Raw genomic sequence first — 13,669 nt, 5'->3', positions numbered from 1 at the left:
GCCCTGTCCCTATCCCAGCCTTCAGCTCTTAGGTCCCCCGTGAGAGCTCATGCTGAGATTAGATACTACATAGACTCTCATTTGTTCCTCACCTGTGATCATGATGTCCAGGGGATCACTGGAGGCTGACCACTCAGAGGAGAGGTTGTGTGCACCATAGCATCTGTACTGTCCTGCAGTAAAGCTGCTCACATAGCCCAGGGAGAAGTTGGCCAACGTGAGGCCAACCTGGGTCCTCTGGCCATACTGCTTGGTGAAGATGTCTTCCCCCACCTTGTACAGAGCAAATCTGTCATAGTTGATATCAGAGCAACACTGCAGGGTGAGGCTCTCTCCAGGTTCCAGGAAATGGCCTTGGTGACTCAGCAGAGAGGGCTTCTTGGACAGGCCTAGAGGTAAGATGACAGCGTAGTGATTGAGGAGCTGGTTTTTACCAAACACCTATTCCTCCCCATCATGCCCTGCGCATGTCACTGCTTCTCCCCAGGCATGGCGCTCTGGCGCAGCAATCAGGATCTTTCTTTTTCACTCTTTATCTGCAACTACCCAGTGGGACAGGGTCATAACAAAGGGCTTAGGGTGTCAAAAAAGATTTTCAGTGATGGGGCTGACTGACCTGAGATGTGTATTTCCAGGGGCTCACTGGGTGCTGACCACAGCTGTGGGGTTTGGTTGTAGTAACCATAGCATCGGAATGTCCCTCTGTGGTCTGCTGTTACATGATCTATAGAGAATAAGGCTTGGTACTGCCTAACACTGTGTATATACTGTGAGTTCAGGGAGCTGGAGAACTTCTGATCTTCCTTGGTGAGAATGAACTTGTGGTAGAACACCCGTGAGACACACTGGAGAGTCATGTTCCCTCCTGAGGTCACCACAGGGCTGGACCGTGCTGACAGACTGAGTTTACTGTCATAGATTCCTAGGACAAAAAGAGGCAGCCTGTTACATGTGATTACACAGTCACAATGCTGTCAGGGCTAGGCTTTGGGAGGGGGTACTTTGATCGCAGGGCCTGGGGCTGAGACCCTCACTGTCCCCTCACCTGTCACCACCAGTTCCAGGGTGTCACTGGGCTCTGACCAGCCAGCTGAGCTGTAACAGTAACAGCGATATTGCCCCCCACTGTCCTCTGACACAGAAGGAATGGAGAACGTGGACTTGTTCCCAGGCTCCTTTGGGGTCTGTGTACCCCAGGTTTGTTGGCTTCCCTCTTTATGCAGAAAACACATTTCTGCATCCAGGGTCCCCTGACAGGAGATGTTCATGGGGCTTCCTAAGGCGACTACAGGGCCTGGCTCAGTCTTGATGGTGGGTTTGTGGAGGGTCCCTGCAAGGAAATAGGAGAGAAGAAGGTGTGTCTGTCTGAAAGTGACACAGGAGAGTCACAATTGAAGATGGCTCTTATTTCTATTTAGGTTATTATTCTGGCCAACAATACACTCTGCCAGATTCCCCTTACCTCCCCTCTTCACAAGATCCACTGCTGCTCTGTTTCCCTTCAGAACAGAGCGGGGGTTCCCAGTGATATTAATGGAACATGACATAACAACTTGCAGTAAGACTAGGCAAACACCCTCCTATTAAGTCTGGAGAAGGCAACCCAGTAGGAGGAAAAAGATCTCCTGTGCAGGCAAAAGAGTCAGAGACTTCCAGACTCCTATTTTTATGAGTCTAACAAAAACCCCAAGCTAGTCAGGCAGAGGTGTGCATGCCTTTAATCCCAACACTCAGGAGGCAAATGCAGGCAGGTCTCTGTGAGTTCAAGGCCAGCCTGGCCTACAGAGTGAACCTCTAAAAAACAAAAAATAAAAAAGACCCCAGAGTAAACCAGCACAGCCTATGTGCAGAGGGCTTAGGGAAGACTGAAGCATGAGCCTTGGTGGCTGCTTCAGTCTCTGTGAGCCCTCCTGATCCCTGCTGAGCTGATCCTGTGGGCTGTGTTCTCCTGGTGTCCTGAGTGCTCTGGCTTCTCCACCCCTTTCCTCTCTCTTTTTTTCTGTGGAGTTTCCCAAGCTCTGGTGGATGCTTTGTAAGCTGATCCAGAGTAACAGAGAGCAACAGAGGGCCCCATGAAGATTCCCATCTGTCCTGGACCTCGTAGACTCTCATGTCACTGTGTCCCTTGGATTCTGTGTCTTGTGTCCCTCTGTCTCCCACGACCTGTGTCAATGGGCTCAGGAGCCCTGGCTCCTCACACTCCACACACCAAGGCCTCCCTCAGCTCCTGTGTCAGTTCAGCAGCCTTCTAGGGAAAGCTGGGGTTCCTCACCTGAGAACAGGAGCTCCAGGGGGTCACTAGGTTTTGACCACACCCGTGGGCTGTTACTATCAAAGCTGTAGCATCTGAATGTCCACCTTTGGCTAGAGGTCACAGGACCCACAGGAAACAAGTCCTGGTACTTTTGAGTAGATTGGTCTGAGTCCAGTATCCAATAGCGCTTTTTTGTCCCTTCCTTGGTCATAATTAACTTGTGATATGGTTGCCTTGAGACACACTGGAGGCTGACTTTCCCTCCTTCAGTCACCACAGGGCTGGGATGGGCTGACAGGCGGGGTTTACTGTAGACACCTAGGAGAGAAGGAGAATCAATTAAATGCCCTCCAAGGCCTCTTTACTCTCCAGGGTTGTGTGGAGAGTCATCCCGGTGTCCAGAACACTTATTGACAGACAAACCTGAGGCTGTGGACTCTGTGAGTCCTCTCACCTGTCACCACCAGCTCCAGGGCGTCACTGTGTTGTGACCATCCATCATGGGTCCAGTATTGACAGTTATATCGCCCTGCATCCTGAGGGGCTATTTTTGAGATTGAGAATTCAGCCTTGTTAGGATTCAGTGGAATTTCTTTGTTCCTGAAATATCCATTTCTATACAGACGGTATTCTTGGGCTCCCTTGGTCCCCTCACACAGGAAGGTCACTGTAGTCTGCTCTGCAACCACAGATTCTGGCTGTACACTGAGGATAGGCTTAGGGAGAGTTCCTGCAAGGAAAAGATCAGCTAGGACTCAGGGCAGCCATTCTCAGATTGCAGCCCCTGATGCCAACCCTCAGCCATCCCCAGGAGCAGCACACATGTGTTGGTTTCCATCCTCACTGCCCAGCATGAGTCCAGGAATGATGAGAAGTGATGTCAGGACATCTGCAGACACTCACTCACCTGACAGCACTGGTGTCCCATGGCCCAGAGTCAGTCCTGGAAGAGAGTTCCCTGTGAGAGGTTTGTCCCTGAAGCTTGAGAAGGTCCTCCCCTCTGCAGAACCTCCTGAGACCCTGGGGTTTCCTAACTGACCGGTGCTGGGCTGTGGGGCAGCATCAATCCCAGAGCACAGCATCCCTCCCCATCTCCACATCTCACCCAGACAGAGCAGGGCTGTGAAGGAGACGGTCATGGCGTCTCCTCCTGGAGGCTGCAACTGTGCTTATCAGCAGAGTTACAGAGTCTGTCTGAAGGGGCTGGAGACATAGGGTGTGGCCTCTGGAGGCAGGGCAGCACCACAGGAAGGGGAAACTTCCCTCCTCACACACCAGGCTCCAACTTCCCCAAGGTTGTGTCTAGGTCAGGTAGTAGACTCCATCCATTTTTATGGAAATGACATTTGGATGTCATTTCCAAAATCCCATCAGTGTCTGTCTCATCTGTCCTCATCTTCGTCAGAACCAGGTGGTAGCAGTCATGAATGTATATTACACACAAGAAACACAAATTTTCGTGTGGGCTTGCTTTATTTCTTCTCACATTTTTATGTGAAATGTTTCCTCATATTCAAAATGTTTGAAGGTTTCTGTTCAGGGTCTCACTGTGCACATCTGCGTGGAATAAAATGTATAATCCACTTCCTCAGAGTCTCAAGTACTAGGTGACAAGTGTGCACTAGGGACTGGAGAGACGGCTCAGACGTTAAGAATACTGGCTGCTCCACAGACTGGGAAAAGATCTTCACCAACCCCACATCTGACAGAGGACTGATCTCCAAAATATACAAAGAACTTAAGAAGCTAGTCTCCAAAACACCAAACAATCCAATTAAAAAGTGGGGTACAGAACTAAATGGACAGTTATCAATAGAGGAATCTAAAGTGGCTGAAAGACACATAAGAAAGTGTTCAACATCCTTAGCCATCAGGGAAATGCAAATCAAAACAACTCTGAGATACCATCTTACACCTGTCAGAATGGCTAAAATCAAAAACACCAATGACAGTTTATGCTGGAGAGGATGTGGAGAAAGGGGAACACTCCTCCACTGCTGGCAGGAGTGCTAACTTGTACAGTCACTTTGGAAATCAGTATGGTGACTCCTCAAGAAAATGGGAATCAGTCTACCACAAGATCCAGCAATTCCACTCTTAGGCATATACCCAAAAGAAGCACATTCATACAACATGGACATCTGTTCAACGATGTTAATAACAGCACTATTTGTAATAGCCAGGAACTGGAAGCAACCTAGATGCCCCTCAACTGAAGAATGGAGAGAGAAAATGTGGTACATTTACACAATGGAGTACTGCTCAGCAGAAAAAAACAACAACAATGGAATCTTGAAATTTGCAGGAAAATGGATGGAACTAGAAGAAACCATTCTTAGGGAGGTAACCCAGTCATAAAAAGACAAACATGATATGTACTCACTCATATGTGGATTTTAGACATAGAGTAAAGGATTACCAGCCTACAATCCACACTGCCAGAGAAACTAGCAAAGAAGGAGAACCCTAAGAGAGACATACATGGTCCCCTGGAGAAGGAGAAAAGTCAGGATCTCCTGAGCAAATTGGGAGCAAGGGAGGAAGGGGAAGTGAGCTTGGAGATTGAGAAGGGGAGAAGAGGAGTGGTGAGGAGGACATGAGGGAGCAGAAAGGTTGAGTCGGGGGAAGAATAGAAGAAAACAAGAAAGGAGATACCATATTAGAGGGAGACATTTTAGGTTTACAGAGAAATCAGGCACTAGGGAAATGTCTGGAGATCTACAAAGATGACACCAACTAACAATCTAAGCAACAGAGGAGAGGGTGCCTTAAATGCCCTCTCCTGATAATGAGATTGATGACTGACTTATATCCCATCCTATAGCCTTCATCCAGCAGCTGGTGGAAGTAGAAGCAGACACCCACAGCTAAACACTGATCTGAACTGGAATCCAGTTGCAGAGAAGGATGACTGATGAGCAAAGGGGTCCAGACCAGGCTGGTGAATCCCTCAGAAACAGTTGAGCTGAGAAAGGAGGAGCTCTAGCTCCCCAGAATGATAGCTGGGATACCAGCATAGGGTGATCCAGACCCCAGGAAGGTGGGGTAACCTCGGAAATCTACAGGACCTCCTGCAATAGTTCAGTACTTATCCCTAGCACAGGGGTGGACTTTGGGAGCCCATTCCACATAGAGGAATACTCCCTGAGCCAAGACACATGGGGGGTGACCCTAGGCCCTATCCCAAAGGATATGAGATACTCTTATGACCCCCTATGGAAGGCTTCACCCTCCCTGGGGAGCAGAAAGGATATGTGATAGGTAGTGTTTTAGTTTTGGGGGGGGCGTGGTCGAGGAGGAGGGGAGGGAGAGGGAACTGGGATAGACATGTAAAACAATCTTGTTTCAAATCAAACAAAAAAGAAAAAACCCCTCAGTGTCATTAATAACATTCCATCTGTGGCTCTCCTCACTATACAGCTATTCTGAAGACCTTTAGGACTTGAAATAATTGCTTCAGGGTTGGGACTTCTCACCTTTGACCAGCAGCTGCAGAGTGTTACCGGACATTGACCACACCTGTGGTTTTATTCTTTCAGGAAGTAGATCATCTTGGAACATGTGGTGTGCATGGTTTTGGTGTTAGATCAGGGTGTGAGAACACTCATGATGTGTTCTCCTTTCCTGGACAGAATGAAGCTTACAAGACTGTACTGTGACCAACACTGGAAGGCCATGGTCCCACCCAGGTCACCAATTGGCTGGACAAGGCTGACAGCCATAGATTACTGTAGGGTTCTAGAAGGAGACAGCATCAGACAGGGCTGGACTGTGATGGTGCCTGCTGAGAACAGGACCCTTTCTCTCCTGGGGGAAAGGTTGGTGATGGGACCACTGAGTGTCCTTTACTTTGTCATCATGAGCTACAGGTATCACTGCTCTCTGAGGAGACAGTCCTTCTATGATGGAAACACTGATATAGACCTGTGCAATAATCTCTCATGGGAAGAGTTGTTTACCTTGTCTTCCCCCCAAACATTGAATTTCCTGTTCTAAGGAGTGTATGACTATGACCCGCAGAGTGTCCAGAAACCAGAGATTCATGCACTCAGCACGGAGTGTCGGAGTGTGTAGCTCAGGTCACACGATTGGCTTGCAGGATTGTCAGTCTTGAAATCAGAGCCCGTGTCCTAGGACTTTCTCCAATTGCAGTCTCTACCTCAGTTTTCCTCAGAACCACCCTTTTATACAACTGCCATATGAGGTTGTCACTGACACTTATAGTATATCCTCACAGTTCAAATCCAGATAAAGGGTTGGATTGTTGTCTCAGTGGTTAAAAGCTATGGCTGCTCTTCCAGAGGATAGTGTTTTTTTTTCTATACCCACTATAACAACAATTCCAGTAGATCAGATGCCTAAGTCTGATGTCTATAGATACCAGGATAGACATTCATTGAGGTAAAACACCAATATACATAATACAAAATAAATTCATGTTTAAAAAATTCTGCTCAACCATTATGAGTTTAATGATAAATCTTGCACTTGGGAAATCTCTAGGGATTCACAATGATGACCCCAATGAATAATCTAAGCAATAGTAGAGAGGCTACCTTGAATGCCCTTCCCCTGTAATGAGATTGATGACTGCATTGAATGCCAACATAGAGTCTTCATGTAGTAGCTAATGGAAGCAGAAAAAGAGATTCACAACTAAGCACTGAGCTGAACTCCTGGAATCCAGTTATAGAGCATGAGGAGTGATGAGCAAAGGTGTTAAATCATGCTGGTGAAATAGCTGACCTGAGCAAATGGAAGCTCAGGGACCCCAGTCTTACAGGTGGGGAACCAGCATGAATGTGGGTGTAGTTGGGGGAACCTGGGCAGTGTTTGTGGCCTCTGGCAGTGAAACCATTGTTTATGCCTAGTGCATGATGGGATTTGGAAGCCCATTCCCTATGGAGAGACACTACAAGCCTCAAGATCATGCAGTAGTTATACAACCATGGTATAAAGAGGTAACTCAGAGGAATTAAGGTTTCTCCTGATAGATGAAACAAAAGCTATACTTGGCATTATAATCTCATGAATGAACTGGCTGTTTCTTGCTGTAGATTCTTCCTGTAGCTTATTCCTTTCTGTAACAAACTTGGGATTTTCTTCCCACAGTTTAGCAGTATCTGATATTTATTTGGAACTAATTTCTCCCATGCATCTGGAGTTTTACTGATTACACTCCCTAGCTATGTGTAAAACCATGACTGTTGGGCAACAGGAAACATTTAAGAAGTCACAGCAGCATGTCACATCACATTGCTTCTAAGTTGTAACACGTTTCCCAAGTTCCAGTTGTCTGTCACAGAGCAAATCATCCTTCCAATAGTGGGCCCTTAGTTCCCTTTGGAAAGCAAGACAAATAACTTTGCTAGAAAGCAAGGAAACAGAAGATGTAATGTTCCCTTAGTATATTGTTAAAATTATGTAAACTCAGCAAATACACAGTGCTTTTCTCTGCAACTATGTAAGGCCCTTGTGATATTCATTAATTCCTGAATATATATATATATATATATATATATATATATATATGTGTGTGTGTGTGTGTGTGTGTGTGTGTGTGTGTGTGTGTGTGTGTGTGTGTGTATTTCAAGGGCCACAATCCAGGCATCACAGCAGCTGAGATGTAGGCATTTAGCTGTCTATCCTGAGCAATGATTACAGGCTCACCCTCTTTGGGAATTAATTGTTATGTGGAAGGCAGGAGATGAGTTGTTTCTGTTCCTTAGGTGTAAGGAAAATCTCCACACACACACGTATATCTCTATGAGTGTCAGTGATGGCTGAGCCTCTTTCCTGAAACAGCTGTGCTGTCCGGATCCTGAGTCTCACAATGAAACATTGAGATTATCTTTATGTCATTGGTGTGCCATGTATAGGTGAAATTTCATGAATGAATCTTTTGTGTCATGTTTTTCTACTACTAATTATTCATAATTAAATCAATCTCTAGAGATACTAATATTCTACAGTGTAGGACAACCAATGAGGAATGTCGAATGAAATTTTTAGACTTGAGAATTAGAGAGGATAGTGTTCCATTGGATTTCAAGAAGCCTCATGATGAAGACACAGGGGAGCAGCTACACTCCAATGGAGTAAGGTGTCAACACTGTCCAACTTGGACATTGTCGGCTTAGGAATGAAAATGGTGAATTTTATTTTCCACTGATGAAACTATCTTTGTATCATTTCCAACACTCCAGTTTCCTTTCATACAGTTTTCATGGAATAATTTTATCATGTCAATTGGTCAATTGTTGCTGGATTTTCTTTCCCAGCCTGGGCCTGCAGCTGCCTTTTTTTTTTTTTTTTAAAGATTTATTTATTATGTCTAAAGCATTCTGTCTGCATATATGCCTGCAAGCCAGAAGAGGGCACCAGATTTCAGTACAGATGGTTGTGAGCCACCATATGGTTGCTATGAGTTGAATTCAGGACCTTTGGAAGAGCAGGCAGTGTTCTTAACCTCTGAACTATCTCTCTAGCCTCTGCAGCTGCCTTTTTTAGCCTTCAAATAAACACACAGGTGCTATATTAATTATAAATCCGTGGGCCAATGAATTGGGGTTCTTTTGGCTAGCTCTGTCTTAATTATTAACCCATTTCTATTAATCTAAGTATTTCCACATGGTCTTATCTTACTGGAGAAGGGTCCAGATCTGTTATTCCATTGGCAACCTACATGGCAACTGTTCTGGCCAGCTCTCTCTGCCTACCTTTTCATTCTAGTCACACCTATCTTCTTACCTCATTGGCTAGGCCTCGTTTTGTTCATCAACCAGTAAGAGAAATGGAATTCCCCCACCAGTCAATCAATTAGCCTAATAAACTATTGCTAAGCTCCTGAAGACTTCCAACTACAAGGGTAACTTAAACATCTTTGTTAGAGTAACATGATGCTGAGCACATGTTAACAGAGCTTTGTGTTGGACTTGATATGGCTTCCTGACTAAGACGCTGTCATGGTTTGTCTGCAGATCCACCATTGGGTTGGATCAGTATTGTCTTACATTTTCTCCCAGACCCCTTCTTCTTCATTCTGAATGAATTCTGAGCTGTCATGGCTGCAGCCAGAATAGGACCATGTTACCTTGGCAACATGCTTCACCCAAGATTGCCCACAACTGTGATGCTCCCAGTGAATTTGATATCAATGAGTGGGCAGGGGCTTTCCTGAGAGGCCTGTATCATGGACAGATTCACAGAGAACGAGGCAGGATTCTCGCAACCCTGTTAAAAGGCAGAGCTTGTTGAATAGCTATGCAGGTTGTTCTCTGCAGAGGAGAGCTGCTACAAGCTTCAAGATCACACAGTAATTAAAGTCCCATTTCATGAGATCAGTTCACAAGAGCCAGGGGCACCACATGGAGGAATTAAACCAAGACACAAGGTATATTAGTCTTGTGCAAAAATTGGCTGTTTCAGCTTGGTATTGGCATAAAAACAGACAAGTGGATCAATGGAATTGAATAAAAGACCCTGATATCAATCCACACAACTATGAACACCTGATTTTTTCGAAAGAAGCCAAAATGTTACAATCATAAAAGGAAAACCTCTTTAATCATTGGTTCTGGCTTAACTGAATATCAACATGCACAAGATTTCATATAGATCCATATCTACGGCAATGCACAAAACTCAAATCAAAGTGAATCAAGGACCTCAACATAAATCCAGCTACATTGAACCTGATAGAAGAGAAAGTGGGAGGTAGCCTTGAATGCATCGGTACAGGAGACCACCTCCTAAATAGAACACAGTGGCACAGACACCGAAAGCAACAATCAATAAATGGGACCTCCTGAAACTGGAAAGCTTTCGCAAGGCAAAGGAAACTGTCAATAAGCCAAAAGGTCAGTCTACAGGATGGGCAAAGATCTTCAAAAACCCCACGTTTGATAAGAGGGCTGATTTCCAAAATTTGTAAAGAACTCAAGAAATTCAACATTGAAATACAAAAGAAGCCAATTGCAAAGCGGTGCACTGAAGTCAAGGATGTAACGATCTCACTGCTGCCTAGGTAAATGATAAATGGGTGTTGACTGGGAAGCACTTACATAGAAAAATACAAAGAACCACAGGAGCCCTCCCTTCCAGGTCGGCTGACCCACTGGAAAAAGAGTTGAAAATATAAGCCACGCCTCAGTCTTCCCTCCTTCTGTGTCTGTCCACCTAAAGCCACACCAAAGAGGTATGGCCACCCTTATAGGTTCACAGACAAGACCCCCACAGGGCACCAAGCTAACCAAAGAATTCTAACCAGAAGAATCTCAAATGGCCAAAGACATTTTGAAAGTGCTCACCATCCTTAATCGTTGGGAAATACAAATCAAAATGACTCTGAGATACTATCTTAAATCTGTCAGAATGGCTAAGACCAAGCTATTGGTGACAGGTTATTTTTGTGAGAATGTCAAGTAACAGACACACTTTTCCATTGCTGGTGGGAGTGCAAACTTGTTTAGCCACTTTGGAAATCAATATGGCAGTTCTTTTTTTTAAAAGAAAAATGGGTATCAATATATCTCAATATCCATCAACACCACTCTTGAGCATATACCCAAAAGATGCTCAATCATTACACAAGGAAACTTGTTCAACTATATTGATAGCAGCATTATTCTTAATAGCCAGAACCTGAAAACAGCGTAGAGGTCCATTACCTGAAGAATGGATAAAATTCTTAATGGATAAAATGGATAAAAGGGAGTAATCATCTGTAAACAATTGTAACATCCTGAAATTGGCAGGGAAATGGAAGAATCTAGAAAAAATCATCCTGAGTGAGGTAACCCAGACACACAAAGACAAACTCAGTATTTGTTCACTCATAAGTGGAAACATCTGCATTTTTTTTTTGTTTTTTCAAGCAGGGTTTCTCTGTGTAGCTTTGGAGCCTATCCTGGAACTCGCTCTGTAGACCAGGCTGGCCTCAAACTCACAGAGATCCGCCTGCCTCTGCCTCCCGAGTGCTGGGATTAAAGGTGTGCACCACCAATGCCTGGCGAAACATCTGTATTTTTGACCTTCATTTCTTCAACCTGTCCATTTAAACAGCACCTGGCTTCTTGTGACAACTACTCATCTTTCTGGTCCTTAAATTGCTTTGGTGAATTTACAGGCTGTAACTTCAGGGCTTGTAAAGCCACAGAGAGTCACTGAGCACATGACTACAGTTCATGTGGAGTGAAGCCCTTTCTCCAGACCTCTAGAGCTAGAATTGCTCCTTCCTTCAAATATCCATGCAGTGGTGACTACCCACTGTGAGGATGTCCCATCCACTTACTCCCAGGGCATACAGTGACTGGTGTCACCAGCTGGTTACTTCCTGAGACTGAAGAATCCTATTAGTGAAGGTGCTAATGGTGGGTAAATTAGTGGCAGCTTTCTACAATTGAGGGAGCCACAGTTAGAGTCTCTAGTGGTGGAAGCCAAGTGAGTCCAGGGTTGAGGCTGCATTGAAGATGGGTGGGGTCTAGTCCTGATCAGAGGGTAAGACACACTTAGGAGTGCTCACCCACAAAGAAAGACCATGGGGTGTTCTGAATGGTGACATTTTCACAGGTTTCTGTGACTCCACCTCACTCTTGTGCAATGGATATGATCAATGGATTTACTTTAAATAATGGAAATGTTCAGGCAAAGGAATATTTGACCTTGTGGCTGCTCTAGGGAGTCAAATGTAGGAGGAACCTATTTGAAGTAAATTGTGATAAATCTCCAGTAGTAATCTGAACCCAGACAATGTATCCATCAGTGTAGTGAGTTGTATGTGAATTTCCAGTGTGCCCCTAATAAGGACTTGAGCTCGTTAATCTATCTATCTATCTATCTATCTATCTATCTATCTATCTATCTATCTATCATCTATCTATCTATCTATCATCTCCACTCAGTAAGTCAATGTAAGCACATTTCTCTGCTTATATCAGTGTCCAGAGCCTGCAATGGTTTTCTCTAGTTTCTCATTGTCCTAGGACGCAAGTATATGAGGTACAAGTACTTTATTGCTTTAGGGTCTTATTACTCTCTCTCTCTGCAACCTTTCACGTTAGGTTGAAATACACAAAATGGCACTGTGTTATTTCACCCTCTTTTGGTAGATGACAGATAAAAATGTCTTCTGCTGCCCTTGGTGTGCTCATCTGAACAAGAGAATAGGACCACCAAGGACTATCCACCCCTGACCCTTGAGTCACCTAAAGTGGTGGGACACCTCCAGCACTCTCTGCTTTCACCATAGCCTGTCCTGTTTGGTTCAATAATTATTGTTTTTAAAGATGATGAAAAGAAAGGTTAGGCATGTCAGGCTTGGGATCTATGCTTAGTGTCAGCTACTCATACTATTGGGAAAACTAGTAGGTGACATCCCAGTGGCTTACCATCTACACTCTTTCCTGGTTCACACACACACACACACCCTTCTCACCTTCCTTTTAGAGCCAGGACTATAGAACAATGTGTCACTGCCCCACACCTTGGTCCTGCATTTCCCACATCCATGGGAGAAAAGAGATGGAGGACAATCTACATCAGAAGGATGCGCTCCTACCTGAGCTGGACCTAGAGAAATTTCTTGATCTGATGTGGGAGTAACATCAGGGAAATGTGATCCATAAGATGTAGGTTCTACCTGGAAATAACCTAGATGCCTCTCAAGCAAAGAATGGATAAAGAAAATGTGGTGCTTCCTTCCCTTTCCGTGGACTCATCGCAGACCAGGTGAGCCACCCCCTGCTTTTACCCAATTCTTGTCCTAAGCGCCATCCACCCAGATCCCTCCAGGCTCGTCCCTGCTTGAAACAGACACGCCCAGGCAGGGTGGAGCTTCCTGAATCTGGCTTGGTTCAGGACACTCTTCCTTCCCTTTCCGTGGACTCATCGCAGACCAGGTGAGCCACCCCCTGCTTTTACCCAATTCTTGTCCTAAGCGCCATCCACCCAGATCCCTCCAGGCTCGTCCCTGCTTGAAACAGACACGCCCAGGTAGGGTGGAGCTTCCTGAATCTGGCTTGGTTCAGGACACTCTTCCTTCCCTTTCCGTGGACTCATCGCAGACCAGGTGAGCCACCCCCTGCTTTTACCCAATTCTTGTCCTAAGCGCCATCCACCCAGATCCCTCCAGGCTCGTCCCTGCTTGAAACAGACACGCCCAGGTAGGGTGGAGCTTCCTGAATCTGGCTTGGTTCAGGACACTCTTCCTTCCCTTTCCGTGGACTCACCGCAGACCAGGTGAGCCACCCCCTGCTTTTACCCAATTCTTGTCCTAAGCGCCATCCACCCAGATCCCTCCAGGCTCGTCCCTGCTTGAAACAGACACGCCCAGGTAGGGTGGAGCTTCCTGAATCTGGCTTGGTTCAGGACACTCTTCCTTCCCTTTCCGTGGACTCATCGCAGACCAGGTGAGCC

At 45.5% G+C, this 13,669-nt stretch overlaps 1 protein-coding gene across 1 annotated transcript; it reads right to left on the bottom strand.

Annotated features, from left to right (window-relative positions):
* Nucleotides 1-21: 21 nt before the first annotated feature.
* On the bottom strand, nt 22-3,393 carry LOC100771471 (leukocyte immunoglobulin-like receptor subfamily B member 3). Its single transcript, XM_027434479.2, has 7 exons — nt 3,360-3,393; nt 3,162-3,197; nt 2,709-2,984; nt 2,273-2,572; nt 1,046-1,330; nt 617-922; nt 22-389 (listed from the first exon to the last, which is right to left on the bottom strand). The coding sequence occupies exons 1-7, from the start codon at nt 3,391-3,393 to the stop codon at nt 22-24; spliced, it is 1,605 nt and encodes a 534-aa protein (XP_027290280.1).
* Between the last annotated feature and the right edge of the window lie 10,276 nt (nt 3,394-13,669).

Source organism: Cricetulus griseus, chromosome 9, assembly GCF_003668045.3.
Source record: "Cricetulus griseus strain 17A/GY chromosome 9, alternate assembly CriGri-PICRH-1.0, whole genome shotgun sequence".
Lineage (NCBI taxonomy): Eukaryota > Metazoa > Chordata > Mammalia > Rodentia > Cricetidae > Cricetulus > Cricetulus griseus.
Note: the sequence above shows the minus strand (reverse complement) of the source record. Positions and strands in the feature narration are given on the sequence as shown.

What these genes read in the sequence shown, in the direction of transcription:
- LOC100771471 (XM_027434479.2), bottom strand. Translation starts at nt 3,393, where the DNA reads ATGACCGTCTCCTTCACAGCCCTGCTCTGTCTGG. An exon ending in TGGGACACCAGTGCTGTCAG is followed by an intron (nt 2,985 to 3,161) that starts GTGAGTGAGTGT and finishes TTTTCCTTGCAG; the next exon opens with GAACTCTCCCTAAGCCTATC. An exon ending in CCTGGAGCTGGTGGTGACAG is followed by an intron (nt 2,573 to 2,708) that starts GTGAGAGGACTC and finishes CTTCTCTCCTAG; the next exon opens with GTGTCTACAGTAAACCCCGC.